This window comes from Oncorhynchus keta, chromosome 26, assembly GCF_023373465.1.
Source record: "Oncorhynchus keta strain PuntledgeMale-10-30-2019 chromosome 26, Oket_V2, whole genome shotgun sequence".
Lineage (NCBI taxonomy): Eukaryota > Metazoa > Chordata > Actinopteri > Salmoniformes > Salmonidae > Oncorhynchus > Oncorhynchus keta.
The window spans coordinates 14,742,589-14,760,460 of record NC_068446.1 but is presented as its reverse complement, the minus strand read 5'-3'; the positions used below and the strand labels follow the sequence as shown (position 1 = coordinate 14,760,460).

General features: G+C 42.4%; 1 protein-coding gene across 1 annotated transcript; it reads left to right on the top strand.

The window, feature by feature from the left end:
- Window positions 1–79: 79 nt before the first annotated feature.
- Window positions 80–17,585, top strand: LOC118358981 (regulator of G-protein signaling protein-like). Its single transcript, XM_035737069.2, has 22 exons — window positions 80–589; window positions 723–802; window positions 975–1,049; window positions 1,459–1,588; window positions 4,800–4,898; window positions 5,028–5,189; window positions 5,416–6,298; window positions 6,574–6,763; window positions 6,873–6,935; window positions 7,109–7,328; window positions 9,215–9,428; window positions 9,692–9,882; window positions 10,132–10,249; window positions 10,526–10,613; window positions 10,777–10,906; window positions 11,140–11,269; window positions 15,492–15,630; window positions 15,800–15,924; window positions 16,194–16,339; window positions 16,534–16,693; window positions 16,843–16,884; window positions 17,077–17,585. Exons 1-22 carry the CDS (start codon window positions 556–558, stop codon window positions 17,129–17,131), a joined length of 3,474 nt encoding a protein of 1,157 aa, XP_035592962.1. The 5' UTR covers window positions 80–555; the 3' UTR covers window positions 17,132–17,585.
- Window positions 17,586–17,872: the final 287 nt, after the last annotated feature.

The following is a 17,872-nucleotide window of genomic DNA, read 5'->3' as shown; positions in this document are numbered from 1 at the left end:
TTGCTAAAGGAATGATAACTATCCTTACCAAAACCTCAAATACGTTTCTTTATTTGAACAGTATGATAATTTGTTTAAAAAATACGAAACGGAGAAAAAGATTATGCATGGAATAATTTCTATAATATGGTAATGATAAAGAACGATGATTAAGTAAAATACGCCCCTTGACGAAATGAAAACGGAATATTCCTAGAATCAATTATGGTGCCTCTAAAGAACAAATGTTCCTAAATGATGAAAAATAAGACCATTATGCTCTTTGACTGTTGGCTAAAATATCGACGTTCCGTACTATTTTATTATAAGATGGACATTTGTTATGATGAAGAAACAAGAATGAAAAAAAATACAGCCTACCGATTTACAAGCCAATTAACCAACAACGTAATGAATTGTAACAATTCATACAGGTTTACGTTACGATTTTATGATTAAATTATTACGTCATTGGTGGTATAGAGCGACTGTTAATGAAACCACATGGCTGAAAAGGCACAGTCTGCCTAGTAGACAACCTGCGTTGTTGAGGTATTATAGAATGAACGAATAAAAATGACCAACAACTCATCAATACTGAAACCATCTGGTATGTTCTGCATAATACTATAATACCGGTAGGCCTAAGGAATGGCATTGTACATTATTTGTTGAAGCCTAACATGACCCACATATAACATGATAACATGTAGGCAATCGGTTCACATTTGTATCTATTTTAGGTGGCGATGATGACCGACTGTCAGATCTTCTGAAAAATGACGTTTTCGTGGATTTCTTTAACACGTTTCTGAACCTACCGGTGAGCCCCTTCTGCGATAAAATAGAACACAGCTCTTTCACAGAATTTAGAATAGAATATAACTGAACAGAATAGAATATATCTTTCACAGAATTGATACTAGAACATAACTGAGTAGAATAAAATAATTGTCACAGAATGTATGTCACAGTTGAATCTGTTTTCTGCCTAGGTGTTTGGTCAAACTCCTCTCTTCTTTCTGTCGGACAACAAATGGTTAACTTGTCCTGAGCTACTTCAAGGCCAGGTAGAGAATACAAAACCTAACGAATTGCGCCCTCCTGCGGTTTATTTCTGAAACAGTACTCGCTGTCCATATTTTTATTTATTTAATTTGAACAATAGGGTTCAAATAGAGTTCAAAACAGAACTTTTACTCTACATACCCATGAGAAAGACAATACAAATGAATTTCTTCATTTTGAAAAAAAAAAATGTCAGTAGGCCTGGGTATTTTTTATTTAATATTGTAGCGACCTTAACGGAGCACCTATCAACCTCAGCAAGAGGTTCAGACCACTTGTCATAAAGGTTAAGGTGTTGGATTAATAGTTGCCAGACCTGTGTTCGAGTCCTGGTCAGGGTTACCCCCTGAATTTGTTATACTTTGTTAAAATGTTATGATTTATATGCTATTCTAATTTTTGACATAACAGGAGGTGAACAGAGGAGGATTTCAGAAGTGGTTGACTGCTCATCGCTTCACCTTGTTCAAGGAAACAGAGTTGTTCCATTACTACACTCTCTGTAAAGAATTCTTGGAGTTCTCAAACCATCATTCAGAAGGTAATCCGATTAGTTATATATACAGTATATATATTTTTGCAGTATGATAGCGGTACTGTAAAACTAAAGCATAGAGAAACGTGACAGGGAAGGAGCCATAGTTTCGGTCAGTGTTTCCCTGTTGACTCTTATTAGTGATGAACATCTAAATGGTACAAAAACACCCTTTACCTGTTGAAAGTGAACGTATGGGGAGGGTTTCTAAGTACAAATATTTGGGTTAAGGGTACAATGAGCGATATACATGGAAAGGTAATGTCATAAATGTTGAAACAAAGTGTAAGAAGGTGGTGAATCATACGCGCTCGGTCTCAGGTTATGAATGGGGGGCTGACAGGCAATCGTTGATGGATATTTATAGAGCTCTGCTTAGGATGACACTTGATTACGGGTGTATAGTTCAAGGAAGCGGCGAAGACCTGGCTTCAGAGGCTGGACAGGATCCAGTATATAGCTTTAAGGATATGTATTGGTGGATTTAAATCAACATCTGTATGTGCATTACTAGTGGAGACAGGTGAGATGCCTTTGGATAAATGGTGTAGAAAATTGTCATTAGCTTGTTGGGTTAGGTTGAAAGGCTGTGAGGTTGAGCATCCCACTGCTACTGTTCTAGATGACTGTTGGGAATACTAGTAGGCAGTGGTTTGTACCTTGTCAGCTCTGGGATTTGAACTTGCAACCTTTCGGTTACTAGTCCAACCACTAGGCTACCCTGCCGCCCCATAACAGATATATTCAGTTGAATTGTTGGTGATATTATTTGCCCTCCAGTGGGTGAAGGACATACAACCTGTTAGTATGCTCAGATTCTCTGTTTTGGTTGGACAGTTGGAAAGCGTGTTGATGAGAGTGGTTGGAGGTTGGCCCTTCTGTGGTGATCGAGGATGTTCCTCCATGGTTACTCCCAGATCCTGTTGATCTAACCTTGGAAGCGAAAAGGAAAGATTGGTCAGAAGTCAGTGATCTAGGGAAACTGGTTGACAATTACATTGGTAGAAGTTTTTATGCTTTTTTTAACCACTTTTCACGATGGATCCAAGGACCCAGATAGTGGGCGCACAGGAGCAGGCGTTTACATTCCTGAATTTGATGTGCAGATATGTAGAAAATTAACAGTCCATTTGGCCCAGCTGGAACAGCGTTGTGTTCTCCAATTCGTTTTTGAAATAAGAAGAAAAAAATCAAGGACACCAGAGTTGGAGGGCAGCAAAAGCAATCTAACTGCACATTGTCATCATTGCGTTGATTTGTAGTCACGTATTCAAATTATCTGCAGAACAAACATTCCTCATCTTTCAGCATTGGTGCACAATTGCATCAACTGCACCACCAGTCTATAGTCTATATTGATCCTGGGGATGGGTTGTGGCTGTGGTCTAGCTGTTGCTACAACTTCGGTGGCTAGAGTGGCCGCAGTGGCCATCTAAAGCTAAATTTTCTAAATTCTTCGTCCGAATACTCAGGCTCAAATAAATATGTTTCGAAGACACAATCGGTGCCCCTCCAGCAGTGGCGACCCGTCAGTCAGTGCAGGTGGGGCTCTGTTTTGAGCCCCACATTTTGAGCAAAAAATATTCGAATAAAAATGTATATTTTTTGGGAGGGGGCATACTTATTTTGCATGTTATTTTGGCATTAATACGTGTCACATATCAGTTTGCAAACAATGTAAAAAATATATATATGTCATTGAGGTAACAAAGCCTCATACAAACATGGTCTCTTTTTTGTTTTCTTGTTGCTCAAAAATGCTGGTGTTTCAGCCTAGCTCAGTGCTTTCTGTGGTGGTGGGGCAAGCCAGCAGAAAATAGGAGCACTGCGCCGTGATTGGCTCAGTGTTCTGTCACTCATGGGGACATTACATCACAGGCCAAGTCTAAGTCCTTAGCAAGGGTAGACATTGAACATTTAAGCCCTTTGGGTCCTGCCATAGAATTACATTAGAAGAGCCCTTCCAAGAAGGCTCAAGGCCATTGGCCACAGATAAAATGACATAATCGCCACTGCCCTCCAGTAGTTTTCTTCATCACTCACAAGTATTTCATCGTCAGACATGTTCGTAGGTTGTTCTTTACTTTGTTTAACTAATGTGTAAGGTGGTCTTCACTTCTCTGCCCAAAAAATACCCACATGAAAAAAGAGTAGTTTACTATGGAATAAATACTCCAGTACTTACTATAGAATTCTGTAGTAAATTGTAGTATACTGTAGTATCCCTTGATCATTTGTAGTACTTACTCAATAAATTTGTAGTAAACTGTAGAACACTAGAGTAAATACTACAGTATTATCCGCAAAGAAACACTATAGTAAGTACTACAGTAATCTCCACAAAACACTACATTTAAAAAAACAACTATATATAGCACTCATGTACAGTTGTTACCCATCTCCGCTGCTGTGGCAGTCGGCTACATAAAATAACTATATAAAATAACCGCAAAAGTTTTAGGTGGAAAAGTACACATTTACTGTACCTTTTTCTTTCTTTTTTAAAAAATAGCTAATTTGGCCGTAGGCTTTCAATAAAACAACTAATTTGTCCACACCACAGATTTCTGAATCATGAACTGGCAATGGAGCAGAGCGAAACCTGCATCCAGCAATGTCATGAGTCACTTGACCCATTTTTACAGCTGTTTCAGTACAGCACTGCAGGGAGCGAGAAAGGAGGAGAGTGCAAACTCCACTGAATTAGTTTCAATGTATGGAATCACTTGGAAATTCCAGGATTTTGGGTAAACTTTTCTTTTAACCTTTTACAAACAAGAAAACCTGAGTCATTTAATAAACTTTGCTTGTTTTTTACATCTGCCTCCCACCACGGGTGGACTGGCCATCTGACATTTCAGGCAAATGCAAGATGGGCTGGTCTATTTTTAGCCAAGTGGGCCTGTCTAACTTGTTCCTTTTTTTTGTGTGCAAAATGATCATTATCTGGCTAATAATGGGGGCCTCAATGAAAAAAATGGGCCAGTGTGGAGTCCTCGAGGGGAAAAATGGGCCGGTGTGGAGTCCTCGAGGGGAAAAATGGGCCGGTGTGGGGGGGACGACAAGACCGCTTCCCTGCCCCATCCGCCGTGTCTTTATGGCACATGTGTGTACTGTCAATTCCATGAAGGTCTGTGTGAAAACCCTGCTGACAGATTCAGAGTAAGGTGCTGTACAATGCTGTACGATGCTAATTTGAGGTTCTTGTTGGTTAAAGTGTTGAAATGGACAACAGCGGACCAGTGGCTACTGAGGAGATGCATTGGGAGCGGGAGAGGGATGAGACGATTCAGCACTTTCATCAAGGGCACTTGTGGTAGGTGACTGGTGTTGGTGTGTGTGTGTGTGTGTGTTCCTGGCCTATGATTACTCATTTATTTTCTATGGTACTGTGCATTTTCCACGTGTGGTCATTCATCGACTCATGCTTCCTGTGTGTGTGCAGGGAAGGAGCTGGTGTCGTTCTGTGTGAGAGTGTCCAGGTTGTTCAACATGGACTGTGAGGATGCAGGTCAGAAACACAGATACCTGGCCCTGCTGACTGTCATCAGAGCCATCCATCTCACAGAGGGATCCAGCATCATGGCTATCTGTCACATACCACGAGGTAAAGAGACTAAACTGGTGACAAAGTACATTAACCTGGGATCGATAGTCACCATGAATAAAGATGATTAATTCAAGAGATGGACAGGCCACATCACTGTTACCTGTCCTGAACCTACTCACCTGCCCCTTCTCTGACCTATAGGGCTACATACTGTTTGTGCTGTGTTGATGTATTTTCTTGATTTAAATCCCTTTGTCTGTGCTCTCCTGTGTCTGTCTGGTAGATACAATGATTAGCATTCTATCCAGTGAGCTACCCAACAGTGCCAGAAAGCAGATCATCGGTCAGATGTATAACAAAGCTTTACATCGGCTGCAGCACTATTGGCTTCCTCAGTTTCTAAGATACTGCAAGGACTCACTCTGGAGAGATGCAGAGTGCAGCCACATCGTTCAGGAGTACAGCACCATCGCATCCCACTCTGTTTCTGAGGATGTGCCTGGTATACCTGCTCAACTGGACCCAGGCCTGGGACAGGTGAAGGAGGCAGAGCTGACTGGGAGTGCAACTGGGACCTACTGTTCCAAAAACACCAAGAGTCTCCTCTGGATGCGCCATGAGGAACCACAGAACAGATCCGTAATGGCAGCCCGGGAGACTGAGAAGATCCAAGATGGACGTCTCTGTTGCCAGTGGCTTCGTCTTGAGGGTGAAACAGGCCAGGAACGGTGCACTAATGCTGTGCATAGCAGTAAAACCAAATACCAGATTGATGCCACAACTGAACAATACCGCAACATGCCTGACGATTCAAAATCCCAAACCTGCAGCAAACAAACCAGCAAAGTGGATAACCTCAAGTCCAGCCACAGAAGTGGTAACCTTCTCCCAAACATTGCTGTTGAAGGGGTCCAGGAGGGAGAAGTACTTATTCCACACACCTGTATGGAGACTCCTGCCTACTACCAACAGTCTGTCTTACCAGCTCCCCCTGCACCAGCAACTCCAGAGTCCCACCGCTACAACTACCTTCAGCCTGCCCTGTCGGCTGACAGCTTGGCTGGTGGGCCCTTAGCTGCCTTCCTGAGGGCCAGGGGACTGGAGACAGAGCTGCAGCATCTAGGGCTCTGGCAGGACCTGGACGTGGTCCTTAGCCTGGTGCTCAGGTATGGAGATATTTAAAAAATAATGTAAATTGTTGAAAAATAAATCATGAACAAATGTGTTGTGAAAATACTGAATGCAACTTTTAAAAAATTAAACGTCTGTGAAAATGCCCAAAGTGAGAAATATGTTTATAAAATGTGCTGTGTTTAACAGAAATAAACATTGTGGTATTGTGGTATGTGCTAATAATGATTTGTTTTTTGTATTGATGACTCGTTCACTTTTGTAGACTATCTATTATTTGGCTGTAATATACTGTATCCTCCATACTCAGGGCCCAGGGAGATGACTCCCTCCACAGCCAGAGACAGGCTGTGGCCAGGAGGATCACACACACCTACCTGGGGGAGAACACAGAGAGGGTAGGCCTCCTGGAGATCGACACCAGCAGGCAGCTCCGCAGACTCCTGCCCTCTGGAGCAGTCATACCGTGGATATACACAGCCAAACATGAGATCTGTAAGGTAAAGTCAGCATGTTGGCATACACTTAATATTTGAATGTTTTTGAAATCCTGTGAATCTTTGAAAATGTCTTGAGTCAATATCTTAGTAATGGGCATTTTTTTTGTAGGTGCTTCGTGCATCTTACGATTCCTTTTTGGACGAAGACGACAAACATTTCTGCTCCTGTCTGGTAACTGATTTGATTTTGTTTTATGCAAATTGATTATACAATATAACTGTATTGTCCATGGTTACAACGGAAATGTGTACCCCCCCTCTTTTACATGCACGTATCTGTCCATCTTCACTTGAACTCTGTTGATGGTTATGTTATCACATTTCCCCTTATGATTTGACTACAAGGAGAGTGCCGGTGTGAACTGTGGTCAGAGGTTATCTGCCATTGGCCAGAACACAAAAGAGCAGCAGGTCAGGAGGATGAGGGAGGCTCTGGCCCTTTGTCAGTCCTGTTGTAGCCATGGAGCCACGGAGCAGCCCTCTGATTGGCAGGAGGACTGGGCCCTGATGGCTCTAGAGGACGTGAAGAGAGGAGGGTCTGTCCACCTGCACTACAAAAAGACTGGTAGGAACATAACCAAGGGCTAACACAGAGGAGTTATTGAGAATAAGGGGAATGTGCAGATTTAGTTGTAGCTAAGGCTACGAGAGAGCAATGCTTGTGTTACTACAGCGTGAACAATGAAAGCTCAAGGATGAGTTCAAACTCCATTTATAGTTGCAAATACATTTAAACTCAGTTTTTCACAATTCCAGACATTTAATCCTAGTATAAATTATAGTCTTAGGTCAGTTAGGATCACCACTTTATTTTTTATGAATGTGCAATGTCCGAAAAATAGAGAGAATTATTTATTTCAGCGTTTACTTCTTTCATCACATTCCCAGTGGGTCAGAAGTTTACATACACTCAATTAGTATTTGGTAGCATTGCCTTTAAATAGTTTAACCTGGGTCAAATGTTTTGGGTAGCCTTCCACAAGCTTCCCACAATAAGATGGGTGAATTTAGGCCCTTTCAGGTTTGTAGGCCTCCTTGCTCGCACACGCTTTTTCAGTTCTGCCCACATATTTTCTCTAGGATTGAGGTCAGGGCTTTGTGATGGCCACTCCAGTACCTTGACTTTGTTGTCCTTAAGCCATTTTACCACAACTTTGGAAATATGCTTGGGGTCATTGTCCATTTGGAAGACCCATTTGTGACCAAGGTTTAACTTCCTGACTGATGTCTTGATATGTTGCTTCAAAATATCCACAAAATGTACCTACCTCCTATGCCATCTATTTTGTGAAGTGCACCAGTCCCTCCTGCAACAAAGCACCCCCACAGCATGATGCTGCCACCCCCGTGCTTCACGGTTGCGATGGTGTTTTTCGGCTTGCAAGCCTCCCCCTTTTTCCTCCAAACATAACGATGGTCATTATGGCCAAACAGTTCTATTTTTGTTTCATCAGACCAGAGGTAATTTCTACAAAAAGTATGATCTTTGTCCCCATGTGCAGTTGCAAACCGTAGTCTGGCTTTTTTATGGTGGTTTTGGAGCCGTGGGCTCTTCCTTGCTGAGCTGCCTTTCAGGTTATGTCGATATAAGACTTGTTTTACTGTGGATATAGATACCTTTTGTACCGGTTTCCTCCAGCATCTTCACAAGGTCCTTTGCTGTTGTTCTGGGATTGATTTGCTCTTTTCGCACCAAAGTACATTCATCTCTAGGAGACAGAACATGTCTCCTTCCTAGCGGTATGACGGCTGCGTGGTTCCATGGTGTTTATTCCTGCCGTACTATTCTTTGTATAGATGAATGTGGTACCTTCAGGCGTTGGGAAATTGGTCCCAAGGATGAACCAGACGTGTGGAGGTCTCCAAATTCTTTTCTGAGGTCTTGGCTGATTTCTTTTGATTTTCCCATGATGTAAAGCAAAGAGGCACTGAGTTTAAAGGTAGACCTTGAAATACATCCACAGGTACACCTCCAAATGACTCAAATTATGTCAATTAGCCTATCAGAAGCTTCTAAAGCCATGACATCATTTTCTGGAATTTTCCAAACTGTTTAAAGGCACAGTCAACTTGTCATACACAGTCAATTGTATGTAAACTTCTGACCCACTGGAATTGTGATAAAGTGAGGTAAAAGTGAAATAATCTGTCTGTAAACAATTGTTGGAAAAATTAGACAAGTAGATGTCCGAACCGACTTGCCAAAACTATAGTTTTGTTAACAAGAAATAAACAAGTTTTAATGACTCCAACCTAACTTCTTGGCGCACCCATCCCATTCGCAGGATAATTTTCCTCAACATCCGCTGAATTGCAGAGCGCCAAATTCAAATTGAACTACTAAAAATATTTAATTTTCATGAAATCACAGCAATCAACTGTATGTGGAGAGCAAACTTCCACGATAAGGACTCTAGGCCCTGTGAATACTGTCATTGTGTCTGTCTCTAGAGCCACGTGATCTGCCGTTTGACTTGCTGGCAGTGAGGTACCCAAAGCTGGCACTGGAGAATCTGAGTGTTAACTATTTGCTGTATCAGAAGAAGAAGCCTTTCTCAGACGGCGAAAGCTCAAAGCCAGTATCCGCTGGTTCCATGATGAAGAAAGCCCCTCTGATGTTGAAGAAAGACAACAGTTTTGTTCGCATGCCGTCTATGAGGCCAAGGTACTGTTGGGACACCACCTGAAATGCGGCCTTCTCATTGAGTCATTGTTTATCTAATGAGTGTATCTAATCTAGCATAACTAATAATCTTCAGCTACCGCTGATTTTGCAGAAGCCGGCTATTTTGTAGGAGGTTTTACTTGCAATGATTGTGATAAGTGGTTGTTTTACCTACTTTAGTTAAATAAGAGCTCTATGAGCAACTTCTAAATGACTCAAATGTTAATTTGTATATGGCTGTATTGTTTGTCTCTGTGCTACAGGTCGTTTGGAGATGTGCTCCGGAACCCTGTGAGTCTGGACTACTTCAAGCGCTTTCTGCGTTTCCACTATGCCCAAGGAGCGCTGCTCTTCACACTGGAAGTAGAGAAGCTGAAAGCCATCGACCGGCCCAAACCTCAGAAGATCAAAATCCTCGCCATCGTGAATAAGTTCTTACGCCGGGAGGACCCCAGTACAGTCCTCAAATCCTTATTCATTATTCCTGTCAGATTCTGTCTAGAGTAGGGTCCTTGGTGACCTTTAGCCAAGCTGACATCAATGGTGACGTTATTCACTTTGCTGCTGATAGTCTTAAAGGACTGTTTGTATGACGCTGAAAGAGATGTAATTGAAGTGAAAAGGCTAACAAGACTAGTATCCCTCTACAGTAATATATTGGAGCTATAGTAAAGTTTAAACGCTAACTAGCATCGTCCCACAGTGGGCTACCTGCAGTGCAGTGCTGACATCATCTCCCAGGCGGCTCAGATGAGAACCGTTTCCTGTGAGGTTCTCTACACCATCCAGGACCTGGTCACCAAGTCACTGGAAGGAACATGGTATTGGGATTATTTATCCTTGTGGCCATGAGTTGATTTAGCCTGGTCCTATATTTGTTTGTGCTGTATAGCCAACTCCTATGGTCGTTGTTATGCTAAACATGACAATAACCTTAGAAGTTGGCCAGACGGAACAAACAAATCTGGGACCAGGCTATGGATGATTGATGCTACTTGACAGAACTGTGTGATTGATGTGATGTGTGTGTGTGTGTTTGGATGCAGACGAAACAGTGTGCGTTTATCCGATGTGTGTGTTTGGATGATTCCTTGCAGGTTCAAGCAGTACCAAGACACGTTTCCACCCTGTCCTGCTGTGGGCTCAGACTCCTGCCTGAGAGGAGCCATACTGAAGACCAAACTGGTAGGAAGAACACCCGGCCTCTCATCCTCTATGTACTGTTAGACACTAGACAGTTGTACAATCACTGTATAACCCTCTTGGGCAATGGTATCTAAAATGCTCTGTCATTCATTCATTCATTCATTCACTCACTCACTCACTCCTTATGCACCTCACCCTGAAGAAAAATGTCTGGCTGGTGTTTTGCCGATTCATCAAGACAGTCTGTAAGTTTCAAACCGCCATGAAGGATCCTCGCACGAGGACTGAGTTTGAGCTGTACCTGAGAACGAGCTACCGCCACTTCTCCGAATGTAAGCTGTCCTCAGTCCCCTCTCTCCATTCTGTTCCTGGTTCTGGTGCTGAACAAAGTATAGTTTGACAGGTGCTACAGAAAAAATACATATGAATTAAAAGGACAAAACTCCAGTACACTGATCTTGGATGTTCCACAAACCAATGTTTTGGCGTTACACCTTCATCCGGATTTTAAATCTAGTTCTGGTGCTAGAAGTACACACCACTAAGTTTACGTTGTCTCCTATAGCATGTGACTCCCGTGCCCCTCCTAAAGACGAGGGGGATACCTCCCACATGAAGAGTCGGGTCATTAACGGTAAAGTCATCATCATTGACTTCCTCATCAACGACCTATCTTTTTACCTGGAGAGTGAGAGGTAAGATTGAATCGTCTCACAAGGTCATAAATATGTTTTCCTTCTTACATTATTGACATTCACTTCTATTGACAGAAGTACTTTGCTGTGATTGTTTTCAACTCAAATTAAGACTGTCTGAGTGGGGAAAATAGAAAATTAGCTGTTATTGACAGAGATTTGGAACTCTCTTTCTTATTGGTCTGTAAAACAAATTTACTAGCCAAAATTCCATCCCATCAAAACAGGCTGAACTTTCAGGCTATCTTTTCAAGCAGCTCTTACACCAGGGGTTCCCAAACGTTTTTGGCCCTAGACCCCATTTTGCGATCTGAAAATTCTCACAACCCCAACCATGTGGAAAAAATTATGTAATTAACAGCCAATGTTTACTTTTTTATTTGGGGCTACGACAGTCAATTGAAATTCTAACAGCATTTATGACTTTATTCTCAACTCTCCGTGACATACTTTTAATGTGGGGCTAATGACAGTCAATTGCAAATGAGTCTGACATAATGCATCATATCTCAGCGCCACTAATGAGATGGGTGTGCTTGATGTCACATCGGAGATTCTCAAAGTCAGAGGGTGTGGTCGACAGTACACACCTCACCCCTTCTGTCACATCCAACCTGGATCGATATTTGGTTTTAATGAAGACGAGAGCACCGTATCACCCAGATATGAGCTGGCGAAGGGTACGATGAGTTTTAAGGGAGACGGCAGGGTATTCCTTTTTATTCAGGAACCAAAACTCCTCCGTAGTGACCAGTGAATGCATTCGGTCACATGACAGCTCGGTTCAGCTGTTCGATTTCACATACCGGCATGTCAACTGAGACAGGATCAAAGTCAAACGGGTTGGGAAGTAGACCCCAAAGTGCTCTTCCAAGCGTTGGAGGTGAGCAGTCATCACTCGTGTGGGACACTTACTGATGATGTTTTCTGTTAGAAACATACACAGCTGAGGGAAGCGGACATGGTTCAATTTTGAAAGACTCTCTCCAATAAGAATTTATTTTCCTCTGAATCCATTGATTTGGTCAGTCATCTGTAGAATGTTTTTGTATTTCCCCTGCATGGTTGCGTTCAGTTCGTTCAGATCCCAAATATGTCTGTTACATAGGCAAGGATATATTTTCTTTTCATTATACAGAAAGTCAACCAAGTCTTTAATTTTTATATTTTTTTCTTCATCCATTGTGAATGACAACAGTTCCTCTATCAATACGAAAAATCAACTCAACACTCCCCCTCGATAACCACCAAGCCTCAGTGTGAAATAGAACATTGTCAAGCTCTGATCTCATATCTCCACAGAGGTTTGGGAACAGGCATGCGCACAGTTGGTGTGTTTTGATGTAGTTTACAAATGAAGTTACCTGCTGCAGTATATCTCAGAGTTCTGTGCTCAGCTCTTTTGATGCCAGTTTCTCTCAGTGTGTCAAACAATGTGCCCATATGGCAGTGGGAGACACATTCATAACTAGAGTGCAGAGGCCCCTGCCCGCTGTCCCGCCATACTGTAGATGGAGCCCCATCTGTGCAAAAGCCCACCATTCGATCTCATGGAGTCTGTTTTTCATCAATATAGCCATGCTCGGGAATTGTGAGACAGAACCATATGTCCTTGTGAATAGCATCCCCAGACATGTATAGCAGACACAAGTCAATGCATGGGCATCTCGGGCCCTCTCAACTGACGTCCATTTGGAGAGCATAAGTTGGGGAGTTTTTGAATCGTTCAGTTTCCTCTTGATTGCTAGAAATAACATAAATTCTTTAAGTGTTATCTGACAAAGCTATTGATGAGAGTTTCTCTACCTCTGCCTCCCCAAACATTGTATTCCCCATCAGTTGTGGATGGTAATATCAAAGTCTCTGCAATAGTGTGTGGTTTGATAGCGTAGTGGGCATAGCCATTCTCCCATGATCGAAAGGCGCTATCTGGTTGAATTTAATCTTTTAGATTTGAACCATTTTCATTTCGATTTTTAAGGTTAACCACATTATAATGATTTTGAGATACAAAGAGAATGTTATATTGTTTTTATATTTTTGTTCATTTTATGTTGTCAGCATTTAGGAAATTCTCCCGCAACTCCATTTTCATGTCAGCGACCTCTATTTTGGGAACTGCTGTCTTACACTAAAAGGGCATTACCATAATTTTCACAATTTCACAGTATCATTTCAACCTCATAGTGTGAAAATATATACAGTATATACACTGAGCGTACAAAACATTGAGAACACCTTCCTAATATTGAGTTACATATCTCACCTTTCGATTTGTGTGTAGCCCAAACCATTTGGATGCTACAGACAGAAGTTGGCAGTACCGACTTCAGATGAGTCCTGTAACGCTTGTGGGGGTTGTAGAGCAAAACGGGGAACACTGTTGTGTTCGAGAGAGTCATCTTTTTGTACCCCAAACAGGACGCTGCAGACATTTTTGTGGGAAGACCAATTTTTGGGATAGATGCGGTAAAGAAGTCCATGGAACTCGACCCAGACAAAGGAAATGCCATGGAAATGCGCAGGGAAAAGATCCTGAATCCCCCCCCCCACTCCCCCAGCAAAATTAGCCTACATTTAGGTTATTGTTTAAATGTGTATTTAACGCTATGTTGGGGTATAATGCTTCCTTACATTCTACCTGCAAACGTGCAATCTTTGGACAATAACATAGATGACCTACGTGGAAGATTAAACTACCAACGGGACATTCAAATCTTTAATATCTTATGCTTCACGAAGACGTGGCTGAACGACGACACTATCAACATACAGCTGGCTGGTAATACACTGCACCAGCAGGATAGAACAGCGGCATCTGGTAAAACAAGGGGCGGCAGACTATGTATTTTTTTAAATAACAGCTGGTGCACGATATCTAAGGAAGTCTCGAGCTATTGCTCGCCTGAGGTAGAGTATCTCATGTTAAACTGTAGACCACACTATCTACCTAGAGTGTTTTCATCTGTATTTTTCATAGCTGTTTACATACCACCACAGTCAGAGGCTGGGACTAAGACCGCATTGAATGAGCTGTATTCCACCATAAGCAAACAAGAAATTGCTCATCCAGAGGCGGCGCTCCTAGAGGCCGGGGACTTTACCAAATTTCTATCACCATGTTAATTGTGCAACTAAAAGAAAAAAACTCTGGACCACCTTTACACCACACATAGAGACGCATACAAAGCACTCCCTCACCCTCCATTTGGCAAATCTGACCATAAGTATATCCTCCTGATTCCTGCTCACAAGCAAAACTTAAGCAGAACAAAGGTTCTACAGCTGCACCATCGAGAGCATCCTGACTGGTTGCATCACTGCCTGGTATGGCAACTGCTCGGCCTCCGACCGCAAGGCACTGCAGAGGGTAATACGAACGGCCCAGTACATCACTGGGGCCAAGCTTCCTGCCATCCAGCACCATGTGGTGTCAGAAGAAGGCCCTAAAAATTGTCAAAGACTCCAGCCACCCTAGTCATAGACTGTTCTCTCTGCTACCGCACGGCAAGTGGTACCGGAATGCCAAGTCTAGGTCCAAGAGGCTTCTAAACACCTTCCCCCTCCCTTACACATATTACTTCAACTAACCGGAGGTGCCCCACCCACATTGACTCTGTACTGGTACCCCCCTGTGTTTAGTCTCTCTATTGTTATTTTACTGTTGCTCTTTAATTACTTGTTGCTTTTATTTCTTATTCTTTTCCGTATTTAAAAAAAATGCATTGTTGGTTAGGGGCTCGTAAGTAAGCATTTCACTGTAAGGTCTACAGTGCATTCGGCGCATGTGACTAATATAATTTGATTTGATTTGTATGGATGTTCGCCCCAATCAGTTAAACAACGACTGCCTACCACCACCGATTTCTGTACGCTATTTCTGCTAGCAGCTTATACGAACGGGGGCTAGTATTTAGCAGTCACTTCTTCTAAACCTGAATATAGGGACTACTTCTAAATGTTATGCAGCGAAAACAGCCAAATACTGTGTATCCAAATCGGAGTTTAGTAACCACATTGTAGGCCTATACCCCTTAGATCAGATTTGTTGAATGTGCGCCAATCTGGCAGCTTTCTTCTATACCCCAATAAAGACAGATTTTTATTGGGATGTTTTTATCATGCCAATTAGATATCCGCGGGGGCGTGGACATCGACTCTTTAATGTGGGCTGTGTCCTGATTACCGCTAAGCTGTTGTGTTTGTTGTTGTTGTGCTGCAGGTTCAGGAACCTGGCAGATTCAGGCACAGTGATGGCATCTGCAGGGATGTATGGAGAGAATGACCATGCTATGCTACACCAGAAGGCTGACATGATCATTAAGATTTTCCTCAAGTCAGAGATCTCTCCCAAACTTAGGGTAGGACTACTTAGTTCAGATGTCTATATGGTACTATGGTTTTATATGATATCACGTTTTATATGATACTTAATGAGACTCCATCTGCAGTCCCATTGGCTGTCTTTTTATATCCCATATCGTGTTATGGTTAATATCATATGGTAACTCTGTGCTGCTTTGTTTGTAGATAAACATAGCTGAGACCCAGAGGGATGCCATCCTGCAGCAGTGCTCCACTGGGAAAGTAGACAGAGGACTGTTCCACCCAGCCATCGTAACCATCTTCCCCAACCTTGTCTTCTGCTGGAAAAAGTGACCTATAGCTAGTGTTATTATTGCTTTCACTTATGTTGCAATGATATTACAGTACATGCTTGTTACACATTTTGGTATTTAGGGAGACCTCTTTGTCTGTGAGCTTATTTAATAAAACATTTCACGAGGCAACAGTCTGATATCACTTTCCCCCATAGTGGTTGAATTATAGCCTGTATACCAGTCAGTAAGAGAGCAGCAACAGACTGGTACCCCGGCTAGTTGAACGGACCTTGCTGAGTGAACTGATCCCTCCCCTGCTTTAGGTTCTGTAATCAGAAGTTGACAAAGAACCTGGATGGAGTCAAGGCTACTAAGAAGCAGGAGGTTTCCTCCACCCCAGACTACATGGGCCCGCTGCTCATAGACAATGACTGGTACCGCAAGGTCAAAACCATCATGTCCATAACAGGTCAGTTCCACTGTCCCAAGACAGTTAGAGAGCAGTGTAAGGGAATCTTTATAAGCCCAGACGAGCAATATGGTGCACAGCTCGGAGTAAATAAATGTACGGTACATATAGATGATACAAGACATGGAGGACAAACAGTTTGGCTAAAGACTCTCCGGTTGGTTGTTTGAGAAGTGACACCTCTCTGTCAACAGAGGACCACACCACTCTGAGGTTTACAGTCCACCATGGACTCAAACTGATCCTGCCTCAAGCCATACTGGATCTGAAGCGGTCACACAATAATATGCCACTGCCACACAAGGCCCCCAGTCCCCAGAGATCTGTGCCAACCTACAGCGGGCCACACGCTGAGTATGTATTTCTGTTTTTCTGTATTAAGTGGAGAAAAAAAATGTGCTTGATTGATGTCAAACGGTTGTTCCACTATTTGGAGACAGACACCTGTGCATGTACAGTATGTAAATATACACGGCTTGTATGTGTGATCTGTCTTTTTCTAGCCACCCAGTGATGGACGCACATCACAAACCCCAGCGACACAGGTGAGCGCTTTCTTGTTTGTGTTTCATCCTATGCATAGCACTGGGGGATGCAGTCGCTCCGCTCACAACCCAGACCTATACCATACGTCAGCAGGAGGGAGAAGATTCTTTAGTCCTCTAAATGAGTTACTTGTCTGATTTTGTTTTCGAGGATGCCAAAATGATTAGTCAAATTCGTTGCCGTTGTTGTAGTTTCCACCCACCACCAGCAGAGAGCAGCATAGGCCAAGACGGATCCTCTTTCTGATCAGCGAGGATGACTGGAGCGGCCAGTTGCAGTGAATAAACCATACTAATTTACTCATGCGTTAGATCTACTTATTGATTTTTTTTCTTCTAAAAAGCTAAAATCACAAAGGTCGCGTTTTTTTTCTTCTAATTTGTTACACATCATTTTTACGAAGAAAACAACAGAGCTACCAATACAATTTTTATTTATTTTATTTTACTAGGCAAGTCAGTTAAGAACAATTTCTTATTTTCAATGACGGCCTAGAACAGTGGGTTAACTGCCTGTTCAGGGGCAGAACGACAGATCTGTCAGCTCAGGGATTTGAACTTGCAACCATTCGGTTACTAGTCCAACGCTCTAACCACTAGGCTACCCTGCCGCCCCAATATTTATGTAACCCATGTAAGATCGTAAGTATGTAGTTCTAAAGCTTATTTTTAAAGGCAGAGTAAAGAACTGGTAAATTGTTTGCTCTGCTCTCCTCCTAGGCTGTGTTTCTAAAATATATATATATATATTTTAGGCTTAGCTCAAAGCCATTAAGTCAGGCACTTAAATGGGAATCGAGTCTCATCATTGGTATTCCTCCCGCTAACAGAAAGGGTACAGTAATTGGCTAATTTCAGCTCTAACGTGTGCCATAAAAGCCCTTACGATCCCTTTTAATTAAGCCTCAGTGAAAAGCCTTGCTTTGCAACATTAAAAACGGTGTCAAATCAGTATGTAGAACAATGCTGTACATATCAGAAAATTGAT